Source organism: Mirounga angustirostris, unplaced genomic scaffold, assembly GCF_029215605.1.
Source record: "Mirounga angustirostris isolate CCGP_5_RB_7025 unplaced genomic scaffold, mMirAng1.0.hap1 SCAF_2, whole genome shotgun sequence".
Lineage (NCBI taxonomy): Eukaryota > Metazoa > Chordata > Mammalia > Carnivora > Phocidae > Mirounga > Mirounga angustirostris.
The window spans coordinates 65,700,713-65,721,080 of record NW_026991710.1 but is presented as its reverse complement, the minus strand read 5'-3'; the positions used below and the strand labels follow the sequence as shown (position 1 = coordinate 65,721,080).

Here is a 20,368-nt window from a genome sequence, read left to right as displayed (position 1 = left end):
TTCCCCGCTCCCTTCCGCCCCTCACCTTCACGAAAGCAATCGGGGTTGTGGTACCTTCGATATCTAACAGGATCACAGTGACTTCGGCGGGCACGGAAAGCACGACCATTTCCCTACCGGATGCAACTACCGGAATCGGCCTACTGGAAGGAAGGGCGGAGGGCGGCGCACACTGCGCCCCCAGCACAGTCCTGGGCTTCCGACAGCCCCGCAAGAATCTCCCACCCGGCAGCCGCGTGCGTCCCGCAGCACGAGGAACAGGGCCACCTCCGCGCCCCTGAAGGTGGATAAGACGGCCGCACAGGCGCCCTGAACTACCTAGCTGCCTAGGGCCGGAGGCCGAGACCACGTGGGCAGGGAAAAGGGGCGGCCTTCGCGGAGTTCCGAGGGGGTGGGGGGAGGTAAAGGCGTCGACGCCGATTGGCCACCAGAGAGCCTCGAACCCGATCCGTCAAAATGGGCCTCGCGTGGGCGGGAACAAAGAAGCGAACGCGGGAGCCGGGTGCGCGGGCGCGCGCGCCCTCTCCGCAGACTGGTTGAGCGAGCGGGAGAGGCCCGGGGCACGTGCAGACGGGAGCCCCGCGAGTGGCGCGCCGGGGATGTGAGTGCCCCTTGCCCTCTACGGCACCTAGCCCCCTCCCCGCCCACTGCCTCCGCTTTTGCATATTTACAGTAACCTGATCGGGCTCGCGCCCCTCCTCCCGTCCTCAGCCAGCAAAAGAGGCCGTGCCGGGACTGGTTTGCCTGACTGCGTTGGCCCGGGCTCCGGCCGATCGGTTAGGGAGGCCCGCCGCGCCTCCTCGGCCCGCGCGCCTGCCGCGGTAGCGGAAGAGGCACCCGCGCCGCGCCGCTGCCCGGAGGGGCCGCCGCGCGCCCGCTTCCTGTTCGGCTGGTTCCAGCCAGCTCGAGGACAAAACACGCGTGCGCGCGGCAGACGGGCGGGCGGGTGCGCTCGCTGTCTCAGCCGCCGGCGCCGGGCGCAGTCCACCTTTTTCCGGAGCACCCCGGCCACGGTGCTAATCGATAGCAGCAGCCGCCACCGCAGCAGTCCGCACTGGGGGACCGAGGGCTTTGGAAAAAGGCGGGGTTGACGGCTCTTTGCTAGGAGTGGGCTGGACCGGACGCCAGAGACAAAGGCTCTCAAGACAAGAGGGACTGTGGCCCTGCGACGGCGCTGCTCGGGATTTTTGACCCCAGGACTTTTCGCCCCTTCGTTTTTCTCTTCTGACGCTTCTCTCATCTTAAGCCCGCGTCCCCTCACCCACGACCTCGCTCCTCACCGGGAGGGCCGCGATGGAGGTCCCGCCCCGGCTTTCCCATGTGCCGCCGCCATTGTTCCCCTCCGCTCCCGCTACTTTAGCCTCCCGCAGCCTTTCCCATTGGCGGCCGCGGCCGCCACGGCAGCTCGCCCCGCTCCTCCCTTCGCTCGCTCCCAGCTCCGCCCGGCAGGGGGCGCGCCGGGCCCAGCGCCACGTCACCGCCCAGCAGCCCTCCCGATTGGCGGGCGGGGCGGCTATAAAGGGAGGGCGCAGGCGGCGCCCGGATCTCTTCCGCCGCCATTTTAAATCCAGCTCCATACAACGCTCCGCCGCCGCTGCTGCCGCGACCCGGACTGCGCGCCAGCACCACACGGCCGACAACTCCGCCACCATGGAGGATATGAACGAGTACAGCAACATAGAGGAATTCGCAGAGGGATCCAAGATCAACGCGAGCAAGAATCAGCAGGATGACGGGTACCGCACGCTTCTCCTCTCTTCCCCCTCCCCCAGCGCGCCGCACGCGCCCTTCATCCCTCGGGAGCCGCGTGCTGCCCCGGTTCTTGCCCCGGGTCGATTCCCCGCGTGCCCGCTGGGCCGCACTAGCTTGGAGGGAAGAGGAAAGTAGGAGACGGAGGGGGTGCCTCGAGAGGCCCGCGGAAGGTGGGGGAAGGGCGGAGGAGTTGGAGGAGGAGGGCGGCGGCGTCTATGTCCCGAGTGCGCAGGCGCCGCGTGGGGCCCGAGGGGGAGGGGCCGGCCTCGCTGCGCCACATGCTGCAGCTGCCGCCGCCTTTTTATTGTGTCTGTGTTAGGGCCCCCCGCACAGTTTTACTGGGGAGAGTTTAGGGAATTCTTAGTTTGGGAATCAGTGTGTGACTGGTACCCGGATCCCCAGAACGCGTTATGAGTTTTTTAGGTGTAACATAGCCTTGACAGCTGTGGAAGGGGGTGGACCGAAGTTGTGAGGGATCGGGTTAGGAAGTTGGATTTCTAATACTAAATCAATGTAGAACTAACTTGGTTGGCCTCGCTTAAATTTCGTATTATGCAGTATGGTGAGCAAAATGTCCACTGTTTCGAATAAGTGACCTCGATGGAATTTGGGGGGATTTGTGGTCTTTTGTTTATATGTGATGTGTATACACGGATTGAATTACTTGCATATACGGCTAAACGCCCCCCCCCCCAGTTATTTCGTAGTTAAACATAATTCCAGAACTGAAGTAATCCTTGAGGTGCTGCTAATCTTTTTTTAAAAAATAACTTTATTTCTAGTAAAATGTTTATTGGAGGCTTGAGCTGGGATACAAGCAAGAAAGATCTGACTGAATATTTGTCTCGATTTGGGGAAGTTGTAGACTGTACAATTAAAACAGATCCAGTGACTGGAAGATCAAGAGGATTTGGATTTGTGCTTTTCAAAGATGCTGCTAGTGTTGATAAGGTAGGAGCAGGTACTTTGCATTGTGCTGCTTCTGTGTGCTTTTTTTGCAAGTTGGGGGTTTGATTGTATGTTGTCAAATTAAATACATTTGTCTTCTAGGTTTTGGAACTGAAAGAACACAAATTGGATGGCAAATTGATAGACCCCAAAAGGGCCAAAGCTTTAAAAGGGAAAGAACCTCCCAAAAAGGTTTTTGTGGGTGGATTGAGCCCAGATACTTCTGAAGAACAAATTAAAGAATATTTTGGAGCCTTTGGAGAGGTGCGCTGTGTGATTACGTTTATATGTGTTTCATACTTGGTGTGTTTATGTAATGTTAATCCCCAGCTTTTTACAGAACAAATTGATTTGTCAGGTGAGGAAGAAGTTAAATTAACTGTTCAGGTCCCTTCTAGTCACTGTACCTTAATTGCTGTTTTTTCTGCCCTGTGATGGAAATAAACATCTTAATTTGCTTTGGCCAAAACACAGGTGCTTTGGGGTGGTCAGTGTTTGGACTTGACTAGTGGCATCTGTTAGGTACAAAATAATACTAAGTTTTGTTCTCTGCTTCACAGATGAACCTTTGTGGTGCGATGTTGATAATAAAATATGAGTTTTTATACAGAAGCAATCTGACTATAGTAATGTGCAGCATGTTATATTGACGCTTGAACGGGACCGGGGACCTTTGGTGTTGTAATACCTTCTGGTAGTTTTTATCATTGCTGGATGATCTCGAGTGTGCTTCTTGGTTTCAGATTGAAAATATTGAACTTCCCATGGATACAAAAACAAATGAAAGAAGAGGATTTTGTTTTATCACATATACAGACGAAGAGCCAGTAAAGAAATTGTTAGAAAGCCGATACCATCAAATTGGTTCTGGGAAGGTAAAGCCATTTTGCTCTTATTAAATGAAAATTTTAAGGTGGTTTTCTTCAGACGAGATTTCTCAGTTTGTTTTGAGAAGAATAAAATGGCTTGACATTTCAGTAAAAAAGGTGTTTTAATGTGTTTATAGTGTGAAATCAAAGTTGCACAACCCAAAGAGGTATACAGGCAGCAACAGCAACAACAAAAGGGAGGACGAGGTGCTGCAGCTGGTGGACGAGGTGGTACTAGGGGTCGTGGACGAGGTGAGGCTTCATTCTTTGGAACTTAATCCTTTGAAAATGACCCCTTGGTTTAAGCTATAAACTGCTAAATAGGAATAAGCCCATGAGAAAGTAAAGCCAGATTTTCAACATAAAAAATGCTCAAGTTAGTGGATGGGTTTTGGTTACTTAGTTTACTGGTTTCACCTCTTCGAAGAATGGTCCCTCTGACAGTGTCCTTTTTTAATGGGAAAATAATGCCAATTTAATGTAGTTATGATTACATGAAAACACCATGGCATGCTGGGTTTTGGGGGACAGGAGTTCTTGTTTTAAAACTAAACAGCCTACTTGTCTTCACCTTTGTTCTGATTTTTCCATTAAATTTAGGAAACTTGATAATTGGCAAACAAATTGGACTTTCTGCCCCTTTTTGACAACTGGAAAAATAACTTTCTCAAATGACTATATAGATGTTTATTCCACTTGTTTAAGATTTTCAGAGTGAGAGACAGGAACACAACATTTTGTGTTAGGATTGGGGACCGACCAGAAGTTGTTATCTAACAATCATTGTGCATTGTTTCAGGTCAGGGTCAAAACTGGAACCAAGGATTTAATAACTATTATGATCAAGGATATGGAAATTACAATAGTGCCTATGGTGGTGATCAAAACTATAGTGGCTATGGCGGCTATGATTATACTGGGTATAACTATGGGAACTATGGATATGGACAGGGATATGCAGACTACAGTGGTAAGAATATTTAACTTAATTTCATAAACCAATGGTATTAAAATTCCATGTTAAAAGTACAATCCCATTCTGAAATTGTTTGTGTGTGGGTTTTCCGTTCTTGAAGTGTTGGAGTTAAGCTTTTAGGCATTTGATCGTTACCGGGTGATTATACTAATGTAAAAATTTGGGTGGTTAGAAATGTTCTAGAATATGTGATACATGACTAGTTTATAATGCCTATTTAAGATATCTGATAATTTTAACATTTGGCATGCAGAGTTGTACATGTTTAATGGCTTTATAAAGTACTTATAATGAAACCATTTTGTAGAAAACTATCTTAATATAATTTTTGTGTGTTTCCAAACTAGGCCAACAGAGCACTTACGGCAAGGCGTCTCGAGGGGGTGGCAATCACCAAAACAATTACCAGCCATACTAAAGGAGGACGTTGGAGAAAACAGGTGTGTGTACGAGTACAAGAAACCAGTGGAAATGTCTAATTTAATTTAAAGATCAATAGACAAATGAAAAATAAGTAAAAACAATATTACGTAGTCTGTTTTTACTAAATTGTTAACTTTTTAATTGCTTTATGAGCCTGTTTTGCCTAAAGTGTCTATAGATCTTTAACTTTAAAGTCTTATCTCACTTTCTTTAGTACTACAGAAAAACTTAAGAGTTTTTCTGTTTGCTTTGTGTACCAGGTGGTCTAGAGGAATAATTAAACTTTTTTAGAACTATTAACAGGTAAAGTACTGAAATGGGTACAACTTAAGGAAAACAAGAATGTTGTCTTCTAACTCTGACATTATACCTTGTTTGTACCCGCCAGCGGGAACTTCATTGCAGGCCGTGTGTCACCCTGACCACGTCTATCTCTGGGGGTCGCACGTTGCGGGCAGAGCGCAAGGCATACACCAGAAAACGCTGTCCTGTGGTATGGTCTCTTCCAACTTCATGTACCAGCGTAAAGATTAAAGTGGAAAACTTCAGACTTTGGCTTCTTTTTTAATCTTTTTGAAGATTAAGTGTCTAAACTTAACTTAAATGGTTTTTTACAGGAGTTAAAGTACATAAATGCCTTTTTACAGCTTAATCATTTTGGTCTTCTGTTTAGTGTTGTATTTCAATTGTGGAGCCTCATTTTAAGTGTTCATTCTTTAAGATTTAATGCTTGCTTTTTCTTTTTATAGCTAATAGTGAAATCTACAAACCAAAACAAGAACTTTAAAATCTGGGATATAAATTAAAGATCATATGCACACAGAAATTTGTTGTCTTACAATATAATAAGCCTATTAGAAATCCATTTTTGTAAGAGCGTTTTTTTGGCTTACTAGAGGTATTTCTAGTAGACCTTAATCTAGCACAGTTCAACCTGTGAATATGGGAAGATTGCATTCCCCAATTCCTTAACTAAATTTAAATTTAGTATCATTTGGGAACTCCAGGGTGAATTTATTAATGACCCAAATTACATTTTGCCATTGAACATGCATGTGATCTTTAATTATTGAAGAAAAGAATAAATTGAGGACTTAAAACAATTCATGAAAATGGACCTTTGAAAGCTTTCAGAGTTGCACAAATCTAATTGCTATTTTGTTTTTGTTTTTAGGAGGAGATTGCTAAAGTTAACCCATCTTGCAGGACGACATTGAAGATTGGTCTTCTGTTGATCTAAGATTATTTTGTAAAAGACTTTCTAGTGTACAAGACACAACTGTGTCCAACTGTATATAGCTGCCAATTAGTTTTCTTTGTTTTTACTTTGTCTTTTGCTATCTGTGTTATGACTCGATGTGGATTTGTGTTTATACAAATTTTATTTGTATGATTCCATGTTAAACCTCAAATAAATGCTTCCTTATGTGATTGTTTTTCTGCGTCAGGTACTAAATAGCTCTGTAAAAGTGTAATTTAAAATAAGCAATAATTAAGGCACAGTTTATTTTGTAGGGAGTATTGGTCCATAGGGAGAAACTGTGGTCCTTTATGAATAGCCAGCTACAGTGTCCCCCTGTTCCCCATTTTTGTTAGATGTATACTATCTAAGGCTTCGTTTCCCTGCTAAATGAGGTTTCTATCACACCTTTAACGTTTCTTTTCTGTATATCTGGAGACCTTGTCCTAGGGTTGTCATTAGTGGAAGCTTTCTAGCAGACCATGAATCTTCTGGACTATGTCTTGGAAAAGTGCACCTTTCTGGCACAAAGCATGTTGGTAGCTCCTTTGATGAATAGAAAAGATTGTGCTTTGTTCCTGTCTCTGGGAAGCCATTTATTAAAGATAGACTAAATCAGAATCAGCGGTCTGCTAGAAAGAGCTTTGGCTAATCATAATACCATGACTTTGTTTTCTTGATTAAAATGTCCAGATATACCCAGGGAAAAGGCCCTGTTAAACTGTGTATAGGAGCTACAGTTTAAAACAGTTAAATTTTAACAAGCATTTTGGCAGATAGGTATGAGGTTAAAATTTGAGCAAAAGTTAGATTGAGGTATTTGAAGTAGTGGCTGAGGGAATTAGTTGTCTTCTGTTGGTATTGTCACAGCAAGCACCAAACTGAACAAAATGTTTTCTATTGGGGCATTTTTAGGAAGCTATATTGGGTGTTAACTGTTAATGTGATGTGAGTTCTTAGAAAAAGTCATGGTAGTAGATTTCATCATTTTTAATGCATTAGTGCATGAGCTGGGTAGTTAAGCATACCCAGATTCGGACATAGGAAGGAGTAGTAGGGAAAAGAATACTTTAAATTTTATGTATGTCAGTGCAAATCTAAGTGACCAAGTCATTAAAATATCTTCCTGGTGCATCAGAAAGCAGTTTTAGCCCTAGATTTGGGAGAATTTCCTGGGTAAACTCAAGTTTTGAATTTTACATTCAGTGTAATTGGATTTAAGGTTTTGAAGTTTTGTGTTCTGTGGTTCCACATTACCCTCTAGGATTGGCATAGGTGTTCACATGCAGAGTAGTTCACTTCACCTTCAACCAAATGTAAATTTTTTTATGCTGTTGAACCTGCCTTTTGTTTATTTGGTGCCTGCAACTTTCTTTGTTGAATGATGTTTGTACTTGCTGGCTATCAAGTTACAATGCACTTGGCCTCCTTTTGCTCCTGTTTTGCTATTTGACCTTAAACCTAGGCCAAGTACCAATGTTGGTTATTGCAAGGGACTGTTTATTATTTCAACATGCAACCTTAGGGAACAAGGGAGATTTTCATTTTAAGTTGTCAAAATCTGTAGGCGCAGTGTCTTCTAAGGCAGTGAATCCTGTTCAAATTTATGATTAGGTGAGAAGTTGACATTGAGATTGTCCTTTCCCTGATCAAAAATGAATAAAGGCTTTTTAAACAAAATCCAAACTTTTCAATCAAGTCTTGATATATATGACTTTGAAGAAATACACTACATCTAGAGATTATTGTCTGAGATGTATGAAGAACTGAAAGTAAGAATGCATTTTTTTTTTCCCAAAGGGCTTTGGACTTTAAATTCAGATTTTAGGCTCTATGAGTGCCAACTGATGTAAATTTTAAATACAGCAAGGCTAAGCTGTAGGACTTCATTTGGATGAACGATAGTTACCAAGGTGTCATCCTGAAGTATTCCATTTAGAACTAAGTAATTTGACAAATTAATTGGAGGCGAGAGGGTGGAGATTCTGAGGTCCTGTGTATCTGAGCCTGTGTATCTTGTTAAATGTGCTTCCTGAATGGTTTTGACTGAGTTCTGTGTGGTGTTACTCATAATAGAAACGTTTATTCTGCAGTCTCATAGTTATGTTTGTAAGATTAAGACTAAGATGTCTGTTGGGATACTAACGTGGATAAGCAGAGCTTTTATTCCATTCCCTGATGGTGACAGGGACTGGATTTTTGCTAATTGTAAATTTTAATACTTAATTTTTAATATCTGAAAATTTAATCACTACCCATTACCAGGACTTTTTGCTAGGATGTCAACCACAGGATGCTAAGTTTCACTGATTAAAAGTGATTCAAGGACACTGCAGGTGTACTGCAATTTTTTTGTTAACCTTTTCTATGAAGTCATTTGAAAATACTGTCATAAAAATATGGGTTGTTTTAGGGTTAGTTGGGGTTTTGTATTTTTGTCTCGAAATAGTTTAATTGGATGTGGAATTTTAACGAATTTTGGTGGAATGGCAAAAAATAAAAATTCACCTTTGACTTCTCAACCACTGCTTTTTATAAACTAGGGTAGAGCATAGTGCATTCCTGGGGTTACAGGGTGATATACATTCTGAAGACTTGATTTATGTTTAAGTGGCAGCTTAATCTGGTTTTATTCTTTCAGTACTCATTTAAGAGGTGTACCCCTTGGGCACCTGGTTGGCTTAGTGGAGCATGTGCCTTGATCTTGGAGTTTTAAGTTTGAGCCCAATGTTGGGTATAAAGATTACTTTTGGACAATCTTCAAAAAAAAAGATGTACCTCCATTTGGGGGGAGGTATATCTCCATCTCAGAGGGTGTTGGGACTGACTTGTAGTTTGAAAAAGGGTATTCAGTGTACTCCCGATTTGTTACTCTAAATGTAGAAATTTCAAATAACAATGTTTTAAGGTTTGGGTTTGTCAAAGGCCAACACAAATGAGAAGTATGCGAGAAACACTATCTTGCAGACAAGTTTCCTTATGCTACTGTAGTGGTTATCTCTTGATAATCTAACCAAAAAGGAATTCTGACCAAAAAAAAGAAAAGATGCATGTCTATACATAAATATTTTAAGTGTAGTTTCAGAGAAATTACATCTTTGAAAGCCACCTAGTTTAAAAGGCTCTTGAGGTTGTTGGCTTTTATGGTAACTGACTAAAATTTACTGAATTTGCTATCTTTCATGAAATTGCAGGTAGAGGTTTCTTCAGATGTCCTCTACTTGGGTGTTTGTGTGTTGGCTGGTCAACACTCATAGTGATTGCTTTAGAAGACAGGAGTGACCAACCCCACAAAAGGCCCTAGGGCAAAAATTTGATTAATCCCCTGGTTTTTCCAATTGGAGAAATTAGTTAATTGGAAATACCAACTCAACAGCATTTTGAAATCTTCAATATCTGGCACCTTAAGCATCTCTTGAGTCTTAGATTTTGAACAGAAGCTTTTGTCACTTCCAGGAAGATTGGTCCGCAGTCTTTAATACAATTAATTTGTAAGTGCTGAGATCTTTGTTGGCAAGTAAGATTTTTGTTACAATTGACTTTTTCCTCTAATGAAACTGGAGTCTTGATAGTCTGCAGCAAACCATTCTCATGAGAGATCTGTCCTATGGGATTATTTAATTGTCTTAAACCATGAGACAGTTGGAACAGGACATAAGTTTTCCATAGGTGTTGCAAGTAGAGGGATGAAAGAACAGTGATAGTGGGGGCTAAATGGCATTTTAGGGTAGTTCCAACATTTTTCATTACCAGGACACCCTTTAAATACATTGTCTCACAGACTCGTGGCGGGGGGGGGGGGGGGGGCGGTTGCGTTGCTTTTTTTTTTTTATTTCTTACTGATTTTTTTTTTTTTTTTTTTTTTTGAGAGCAGGGGAAGGGCAGAGGGAGAGAGCAAGAATCTCAAGCAAGCTTCACGCCCTGCCCAGAGCCTGATGGGGGGCTCGATCTCACAACTCTGAGATCATGACCTGAGCCAAAATCAAGAGTCGGATGCCTAAGTGACTTGAGCCACCCACGTGCCCCTGAACTGTGTTTTGAATGGCTATATACTTACCAAATATATTGCTCATTATGTGATGACGTTTCTATTAAGGTACATAGGGCATCTGGCTGGCTCAGTCGGTAGCGCATGCAACTCTTGATCTTAGGATTCTAAGTTCGAGCCCCATGTTGGGTGTAGAGATTACTTTAAAAAAAAAAAAGCATATAGCTGTCAGAATTCTCCACAGTGATAATTGGCATCATACCATCAACTACAATACCAGCTAAAAGCAAAGAAACAATACTTTCATTAGCTTGTGCAGATTTTTAAAAACACATGATTTCTATCAGACTTCTAAAATACTGAAAATAAGTCTTAAGAATTTTCATTACTGCTTTCTAGGACTTTAGCACTACACTGACCACATCATTGGGAATAAGGAAAAAGAAAATACATTTTTGAGTATGTATTTCATATTCCGGGGAAAGTGATTTTAAAGTACCTGCAGTATGAATACAATTGAAATTCCTTTTTTAATTTTTTTAAGATTTTATTTGACAGAGCGAGAGAGCACAAGCAGGGAGAGTGGTAGAGGGAGAGGGAGAAGCAGGCTCCCCCACTGAGCAGGGAGCCCGATGCAGCTCAATTTGGGGCTCAATCCCAGGCCCCTGAACTGAAGGCAGATGCTTGATCGACTGAGCCCCCAGGTGCCCCAATTTAAATTTGTTTAAATCCTGCTTTTGAACGACTTAATCAGAAACAGACCTCCAAATTATACCTTTGATGTCATTTGAAATATATACTCCTATGTTTTTCATGTATGTATTCTTTAGTTACATTCCATGTAAACTAGGATTTAGAGCCTGTCAAAACTAAGAAAAACTTCACCCTGGTCTAGGTCTTCCCTTATTCTTTTAATTAAAGTTATTTTAATTGCTATTATCATGATGTTTTAGAACACTAAGATACAGACATCAAAAGGATTTTTATTTTTCTTCTATTCCCCATCCAACACAGTGACAAATTCGGGGACATCATCTCACTTCCCGTTCTCTGCTGACAGTGGGATTCTTTATTTATTTTATTATCTTGACTCCCAAGAGAGGAGGGTCTTGGTGTTAGTGGCAGGTGCAGAGATTTGCCACTGACCCATAGCTAAGAGCCACAGTACTACAGGCGAGTGTTGTTTAATCTGAATCTTTTTAAATTCTCCTGGGTATAAATATTTGCCCCTTGATGAAATCATCCTCTTACTTATTAAGGCCACCAGGGGGCAAATTTCACTCCTCTGCTTTTAACAGAAACAGGCAGACACTCAGCCAGGAAATACACAGGCATTAATTACTGTTCTCTTGGCAATTCTGGAAAAGGTATGCAAATTTTTAGTATAACTTGGTTAAGAACAATGGTCAGAGTTTATTAACTCCAGTTGTTGCCATGAGAAAAGAAAATGTCTTACATGAAGATGTCAGTTCTTAAATTATTCCATAAAATGCTCCTAAGATCATTACTGTTTTTTAATTTAGCAGTACATATTCATATTTCCATGCATTAGCATGTTCCTCACAATAGGGTAAGAATATGTACTCAGGTATACACCTATATTAGATAAAATTTTCATTAGACATTTTTTCAAAAAGTATTTAATACTTGATTCTGTTTTCACCAACTATGGCCTAAGTAATTCAAATTAATCCTTCTGAACACAAACAGGATGAAATATCTTTTTAAGTCTTCTTAAAAGAACTAAAAGCTAAAAATATAATGAAAAGCTCACCTGGCTAAAATTTAGAGAAGGTCAAAACCTAGAGAGTAAGCCTGGCATTCAAAGTTGGGTTTGATGGCCTTACCAGACAAAGGGCACAGAAGTCAAAAGCCTAGGCCACGCCCAGGTGGAGACTCTGATACCCCAATCACCCCCATTAAACTAAGGGCTTCCAAAAGACCTGAGAACCCAGTTTCCTCACCTGGGTAGTTAAGGGAACCTTAATCTCAGAATTTAGATTAAGATAGTTCTAGTCATGTAAGGGGCCTCAAGTGCCTGGAAAAAGCAAATGAAAATCATTTCTTCACCCTAGATTTCTGATGATTTCCATGAATGTTTTTCAAACATAATGACCGATTCATAATAAATTAAAATCCACCATGAGTGAGAATCAACACAATGAACAAACCCAGAAGATACCAGGTCTCCTTGCTTACTACACTGAAATAAAATATAAGCTTGAAAATACCTCAGGGAAGAGGAAACTATTAAAGCAACACAGTAGATCTGATAAAGAATCAAACAGAACTGATACAAATAAAACAATAAATGAAATTACAAACTAAAGATGGATGGGTCTAAAAAGACTAGATACAAGTTAAGAATTAGTCAACTGAAGGATAGATGAACAGAAGCTACCCAAAATGTAGCATGGAAAGACAAAAACATGAAAATTGCCATGGAGAACCAATGACATAAAGGTTATAGTAGGAGGCATAACATGTTTAATTGGGGTTTTAGAAGAAGAGACAGAGGCTCCCACAGGAGCCCACTGAGAAGGTGAGCACGGGGCAGGGATGGCAGAGGAGCCTTAGACTCTTCCTGTGGGGTGGGGGTACCCCCCCAAAAAGTAAAAGACAGAATGAGGCCGTATATGAAGAGAAAATGGCTGACATTTTCCCAGAAGTGATGAAATACAATCCACAGATTGAATATACCAACAAATTGCAAGTAGGAAAAATATAGAGAAATCTATGCAGAGATGCATCTTGGTGAAACTAAAATGTTTAACAACAAAGAGAAAACCTTCTCGACAGAACCTTGCATTCGGGGGCTTCACTTACTGTGGGCAGCCGGACAATACTGTGATTCAACTGTTTGAACCTCCACCCTACTGGCTCAACACCGTGGGTGTGACTTGTGTGTCCCAGATGCCTGTGGCTAAGGGCATGAGTGTCCCGCAGACCCTGGAGCTCCTCACCGGAAACTGGAGATGCTTGAGGCGGCAAAGCAAGGAATATTTTGTGTGGATTGTGAGACCTACCGCACAGCTGCCTCTACTCTTGGCAGCCAAGGTCAGGCTGGGAAGCTGATGTACGTGATGCACAACTCAGAGTACCCTTTGAGAATGGCCCTTGCCTTATTTCTGACAACACCTTCGATGAGCTCATGGTGAAGCTCAACGGCTTCTTCCAGAGTGCCAAGGCCAGCAAGATTGAGACCCGGAGTTAGCTGTTACCAGCACTGTGACTTCCTAGTGAAGGTGGACACAGTCCACCCACCTAGGGGCCCAGTGCCCGAGGCATCTCCATGGCTAGAGTATGGCCCCTGCGTGGTAGCCAGCGGCAGCTGGAGCTTGCTGCTCAAGTTCCTACAGAGTTTTCTAGGCAGACACGCACCAGGGAACAGAGTCTGGGAACAGCAATGCCATGTACAGCCCAGCAAAGACCGTGGTCCAGCACGTGGAACTCTTCAGTAAGATCCGCAAGCAGCAGCAGGTGCCAGTGGCTGGGATTCGTTAGTGACTGGCAGCTGCCCGGCTGAGCTCTGTCACCAGGGGAGCCATGCAGGAGGAGAGGTGCTGCACCCTGAGACCCCTGGACCCCACAAACCCAGGGCAGACGTGGAGGCTTCTCTCCTTCTTCCCAGCTGCGACTTTTGTTCTGGGGATCTAGACTCCCCTCCCCTGACCCTCACACACAGCCCCCCAGCAGCAGCATCACCCTATGCCTTACTGGACGTGGCCTGTTTGCAAGAATGGTAATTACGCAGAGTGGAGAAGTGTGGAGGGGGAAAGGGAGGACAGGGCTGTGCCTGCCTAGGGTTGGTGGGAACAGCAGTCTGTATCTCCAGCTACTGAGGATTTGGCCGAAGTCCGCCGTGGACAGGCTGGGCTGGGCTGTACTAAAGGCCTCTTCCTCTACTCCAGGGATGCAGGTGGGCTTCTCCGGGAGAAGGAGTAGGAGGCATCCCTTGGTGTGATGGCTATCATTTCCTGACCTGTTTGCTGAAGTGAGCTGTGAGTTGACTTTTCTAGGGTGTTGCTGGAGTCCTTCGGAGTCTCCCTCTGGCATCTTTCCATTCTGTTGTGAATGAGGTTAAGCCACAGGCTAAGCCGCTATAACAAAGAGAACCTAAAGTACAGTGGCTCTTAGTAGGAGTTCATTCTTCTCTCTTCTAATAGTACAGGTGTAATCAGATGGTCTGGGGCAGATTTAACTGTACAAGGTCACCGAGACCTCGGTTTCCTTCTATTTTGTTGTTCAGCCAACCTTGGGGTGTTGACCTTGCCCAGAAGTTCAGCTCCGTGTCTACAATACACTGGGGAAAGAGAACAAAGCAGTTTCTTTTTAAAGGATATGACCTGGATTCACTCAAATCGGTGTGGCCACACTTTGCTGAAAGGGACGCTGGGACATAGAGCCTCTTATTTGGGTGACCATGTGTCCATTTAAAACTCAGGGGCTTCTAGAACTAAAAGATGAAGGAGAAAATGGATGTGGGGGCCCAGTCAGGAGCCTCTGCTACATGGAGCTCAATGGATGAGCCCAGGAGTGCCCTTGGTTGTTATTTTGCAGAGTACCCTTGTAAGGAAGCCATTTGTTTGTGAATTGCATTGTAATAGGGCAGGTGCCAAAGCCACTTGTGAGTTTCGCTGGCTTAGTCACACTGGGCAGTCAGTTTTGCACCCCTTGCCTAAGGGTTCACAGCTTCCTGAGCTCTTGGTCCTCCTCTCATTTGAGCCTCCAAGCTGCTCATTTGACTTAACATTGCCTGCCCACCCAACTCCTGCTGCAGAAATGTTTAGTAGGGCTAACATTGGTGTATGCAGTCAGGGATGGTCTTAGGAAACATATTAATATACATACTACCGAGCTGTCCTCAAGGATACTGTCCCTCATTGAAGGTACCTAAGAGAAATTATTTTGAGATCTAAAGCCTGTGCAACAGAATCAGGTAGTAGTCGTGTTTCTCTTTTAGCTTTCACTGGCAGAAAGCTCAATTTAATTTTCTAACTATAGGATGTGCCATCTGCATTTTTTTGTTCTCCTTTTCCCCTGGCTTTTTTGTTTCTTTGTTTTGTTTTTGTTTTTTTAAATTGACGTGTGTTTTAGATGTCATTTACACACAATAAAATGCATCGATCTTAAAAAAGAGAGAGAAAAACCTTCAAAGTAGCTAAATCTAGATCCAACTACCGGTAAGCAGGAAATACAAGAAATAGAGGCACATGAGAATGCAACCATCCAGGGACGCCTGGGTGGCTCAGTCAGTTGAGCGTCTGACTCTTGATTTTGGCTCAGGTCATGATCTCAGGGTCATGGGATCAAGCCCCATGTCAGGCTCCACACTCAGTGAGGAGTCTGCTTGAGATTCTCCCCCTCTCCCTCTCCCTGTGTCCCTCCCCTCACTCATGCTCTCTCTCTCTCAAATAAATAAATAAATCTTTAAAAAAAGAATGCAACCATCCAAATCTAGAATATGGAGAACTCAACAATTAGAATGTTCCATTTCTTCAATGAATAGATTACGTGAAAAAAAGTGTGGAGGGAAGTGGTTCTAAGATTAAAGAAGACTTATGGAAAGCAAGATTTATTATGGCAAGCAAGCATTTAAATGCAAATAATTTTGCCTTAATTATGACATTGTGTGAGTTATATGGAAAATGGGGACAGCCTTCCCATGTCTGGAGAATTTTCATACGAGTCTTGGTGAGAAGCGAGGAGTAACACTGAAAATCGAAATTTAATAATCACGTTCCCAGGCTCCCTTAGAGCCAGAGCATAGCATAGATATGTGGTCTATCGATCGGAATTCTCCTACATTAGACCATGGAGACAGGAACTAGTGAGTCAAGATGATTTAGTGGAGTCAGTGCTAGGAGAGGTGGCAGCCATGGTGGCAACCACTCAGCGGAGCTACTTTCCAAATTTCCTAAGGCTCTAGCATGGCTCAGGTCGATGTTGAAACAGCGGTGTCTGTGTGCAGCAGGAGCAACAGCAGTAGAAACAGAAACATCTCGATGGAGCCAGTTTTGTGGTGTGATTTGGAAATCCTTGCTGGAGGAGAGTTCCCAAATGTGGCTTTCCAACTCTCCTAGAGGGTGTAAGGTACTAAAATAGACATTATTAAATTCATTTTTAGCTAAATATATACATGAGTAGATATTCAACAGACGTATTAATCAGAAGCACTTCCAGAACAGCAGAATGAGGGCATCCAAAATTTCACTCCCTGTAAAAGCAATGAGAACAGTGGCAAAAAACTGCCAAAGTCCACTGTTTTAGAACTCTGGAAATAAAGTCTTGCAACAATCCAAGGTGCACTTTTTTAAATGACTGAATCTCAGAAAAGAGAGCTTTATGATGTTGTAACTTCCCTTAAAGGGAATGCAATGAGCAATTATATACCAACAAATTAGATACCTACGTGAAATGAACAAATTCCTAGAAAGATAAGAACTACTGAAACTACATAAGAAGAAACAGACAAATTGAACAAGAGATTGAATTAATAATTTTTTAAAACTTTCTATGAAGAGGGGTGCTTGGCTGGCTCAGTTGGTGGAGCATGCAACTCTTGATCTTGGGGTCATGAGGTCAAGCCCCACATTGCGGGGGTAGAGATTACTTTAAAGTAAAAATTCTAAATTAAAAAAAAAAGCTTTCTATGAAGAAAAACCCATGACCAGATACTTCACTGGTGAATTTTATCAAAATGTTTAAAGAATAAACACTCCCCCCCAAAAAATGAATTAACACCGATCCTTCATAAACTCTTCCAAGAAACAAAAGAAGAGAGAACACTTCCTGACTTATTCTATGAGGCCAGTATTACTCTGATATCAAAACCTGATAAAGATATAACAAAAACACTACAGATCTATATCCCTTATGGATATGCACACACAAACTCTCAAAAAATCCTAGGAAAGAGAATCTAGCAACATATAAAAAGAATTACACACTATGACCAAGTGGAATTTATCCCAGGAATGCAAGGTTGGTTTAACATCTAAAAATCAATGCCTGGGGCGCCTGGGTGGCTCAGTGAGTTAAGCATCTGCCTTCAGCTCAGGTCATGATCTCAGGGTCCTGGGATCGAGTCCCGCATCAGGTTCCCTGCTCGCGGGGAGCTTGCTTCTCCCTCTCCTCCCTGCTCATGCTCGCTCTCACTGTCTCTCTCTCTCAAATAAATAAATAAAATCTTTAAAAATAAATAAAAATCAATGCCAATGTAACATACCATATTTTAATATACTAAAGAACAAAAACTACATAACTTCAATAGTTGCAGAAAAGCACCTGACAAAATCCAATGCCCTTCCATGATCTAAAAAAAAACAAAACACAACAACAACAAAAAACTCAATAAACTAGGAATGCAAGGTGTTATGGACTAAATTGTGGTCCCTCACCAAAATTCATATGTTGAGGCCCTAACCCCTAACTGTATTTGGAAATAAGACCTTTAAGGAGATAATTAAGGTTAAATGAAGTCATAAGGATAGGGCCCTAATCTGATAGACCTGGTATCCTTATAAGAAAAGGAAGAGATGGAGTGCCTAGGTGGCTCAGTTGGTTAAGCATCTGCCTTCAGCTCAAGTCATGATCCCTGGGTCCTGGGTTTGAGTCCCGCATTGGGCTCCCCGCTCAGCGGGGAGTCTGCTCCTCTTTCTCCCTCTGCCCATCCCCCCCTGCTTGTGCGCTCTCTCTCTCCCCCTCTCTCAAATAAATAAATAAAATCTTAAAAAAAAAAAAAAAAGAAAATGAAGAGACACCTGAGATCAATCTCTTCCTATACACACACACAGACACAGAAAAGGCCATGCCAGGACACAGCAAGATGAAACACATCTGTAAGCCAGGAAAAAAATGCCTCACCATGGGGCACCTGGGTGGCTCAGTCGGTAGGGAGGCTGGCTCTTGATTTCAGCTCAGGTCATGATCTCAGGGCCCTGGGATCAGGCCTGCATTGGGCTCTACACTCAACAGGGAGTCTGCTTGAGGATTCTTTCTCTCTCCCTCTGCCCCTCTCCCCACTCGCATGCTCTCTCTCTCTCTTTCTTTCTCTCTCTCTAATAAATAAATAAATCTCTAGAAAAATGCCTCGCCAGAATCCAACCCTGCTGACACCTTGATCTTGGACTTCTAGCCCCTGGAATTATGAGAAAATAAATGCGTATAGTTTAAACCATCCAGTTTGTAGTATTTTGTTATGACAACCTGAGCAGACATATAGAAGGGAACTTCCTCAACCTGATAAAGACTGTCTAGAAAACCCCACAGCTAACATCACACTTAAGACTGAATGCTTTCTCCCTAAAATGAGGAACTATGCAAGGACGTCAACTCTGTCGCTTCCATTCAACATTGTACTGAAGGTTCTAGCCAAGCCAGTTAGGCAAGATCGAAAGACAAAAGCTATCCAGATTGAAAGGAAGTAAAACTCTCTCTATTTGCAGATGACATAATCTTGTATATGACAAAATCTGAAAGACTCCACAAAATATTAGGTAGTAAATGAGCTCAGCAAGATTAAAGGGTACAAGATTAATATAAAGCTTGCATTCCTAGAATAAATTCCACTTAGTCATAGTGTATGATTCGTTTTGTATTATATTAAAAACTTCTGTGCTTCAAAGGACAACACCAAGTAAGTGAAAAGGCAACACATAGGATATGCTGCAGAACATAGAGGTGATAAAACCCTCGTATCTAGAATATACACGGAACACTTACAACTCAGAAATAAGACAAATAGCCCAATTTTTAAATGTGCAAAAAATCCAAACATAGGGGGTGGGGTGGGAGGGATGGGGGGACTGGGTGATAGACACTGGGGAGGGTATGTGCTCTGGTAAGCACTGTGAATTGTGCAGGACTGTTGAATCTCAGATCTGTACCTCTGAAACAAATAATGCAATATATGTTAAGAAAAAAAAAAGAAGAAGAAGAAGGTAGCGGGAGGGGAAGAATGAAGCGGGGCAAATCGGAAGGGTAGACGAACCATGAGAGATGATGGACTCTGAAAAACAAACAGGGTTCTAGAGGGGAGGGGGGTGGAGGATGGGTTAGCCTGGTGATGGGTATTGAGGAGGGCACATTCTGCATGGAGCACTGGGTGTTGTGCACAAACAATGAATCATGGAACACTTCATCTAAAACTAATGTTGTAATGTATGGGGATTAACATAAGAATTAAAAAAAAAAAAAAGAAAAGAAAAGAAAAAAAAAAAAATCCAAACAGACATTTCTCCAGAGAAGGTATATAAATGGTCAAAAAGAACATGAAAAGATATTGAACATCATCAGTCATCATTAGGGAATTGCAAATATCAAAACCACAGTGAGTTACTGCTTCACACACACTAGGATAACTAAATCAAAAAGACAGACCATAACAAGTTTTGGTGAGCATATGGAGCAATTAGAACCCTCATATATCATTGGTTAGAATATAAAATAGGAGCAACTTTGGGAAACAATGTGCCATTTCCTCAAAAAGTTAAATGTAGAGTTACTTGCATTGACCCAGCAATTTCTTTCTTTTTTTAAAGATTTTATTTATTTATTTATTTAGAAAGAGAGAGAGAGAAAGCGAGCACAAGCAGGGGGAGGGGTAGAGGGAGAGGGAGAAAGAGAATCTCAAGCAGACTCCGTACGGAGTGTGGAGCCCAACCCGGGGCTCAATCTCACGACCCTGAGATCATGACCTGAGCCGAAACCAAGAGTCGGACGCTTAACTGACTGCGCCACCCAGGTGCCCCCCCAGCAATTTCATTCTTAAATTTACACCCAAAAAATGTTAATATGTCCACACAAAAACTTGTACTTAAATATTCATAGCAACATTGTTCATAATAGCCAAAGAGTGGAAACAATCCAAATGTTTTTGGATCAATTGATGAATGGGTAAACAAAATGTGGAATATCTATATGATAGAACATTATTTGGCCATAAAATGTAATAAAGCACTAATACATACTACAACATGGATGAAACTTGAAAACATCATGATAAGTGAAAGTAGCTAGACACACAAGGTCACATATCATATGATTCCATTTATATGAAATGTCCAAAATATGTAAATCCATAGAGACCAAGATAGGTTAACAGTTGCTCAAGGGCTAGGAGAAGATGTAGGGAATGGCTGTTATTGTGTATGCAATTCCTTTTTTGAGTG

General features: G+C 42.4%; 2 protein-coding genes and 1 pseudogene across 5 annotated transcripts in view; 2 read left to right on the top strand and 1 right to left on the bottom strand.

The window, feature by feature from the left end:
- Positions 1–818, bottom strand: part of ENOPH1 (enolase-phosphatase 1) — a 40,035-nt gene extending 39,217 nt beyond the window's left edge. Inside the window, exon 1 of one of the 3 annotated variants that reach the window (XM_045880900.3) lies at positions 55–818. In XM_045880900.3, coding sequence (XP_045736856.2) covers positions 55–109 — 55 coding nt within the window. In that variant the 5' untranslated portion in view covers positions 110–818. Of the gene's footprint in view, positions 1–25 lie in introns of all 3 variants that reach the window. The other 2 variants (XM_045880901.2, XM_054508873.2) reach the window with 2 other exon arrangements.
- A 95-nt stretch (positions 819–913) lies between these two features.
- HNRNPDL (heterogeneous nuclear ribonucleoprotein D like) lies at positions 914–6,399 on the top strand. 2 transcript variants are annotated; one of them, XR_008506572.1, is made up of 9 exons: positions 914–1,736; positions 2,535–2,703; positions 2,803–2,964; positions 3,444–3,575; positions 3,707–3,821; positions 4,369–4,539; positions 4,893–4,985; positions 5,357–5,461; positions 6,143–6,399. XR_008506572.1 is itself a non-coding variant. In XM_045880898.2 (8 exons), the coding sequence occupies exons 1-7, from the start codon at positions 1,294–1,296 to the stop codon at positions 4,961–4,963; spliced, it is 1,263 nt and encodes a 420-aa protein (XP_045736854.1). In that variant the 5' UTR covers positions 914–1,293; the 3' UTR covers positions 4,964–4,985; positions 6,143–6,399. The 2 variants fall into 2 exon arrangements, 1 of the variants encoding a protein (XP_045736854.1); XM_045880898.2 differs by lacking the exon at positions 5,357–5,461.
- Positions 6,400–12,795: 6,396 nt separating this feature from the next.
- Positions 12,796–15,233, top strand: LOC135362962 (mediator of RNA polymerase II transcription subunit 20-like; annotated as a pseudogene).
- Positions 15,234–20,368: the final 5,135 nt, after the last annotated feature.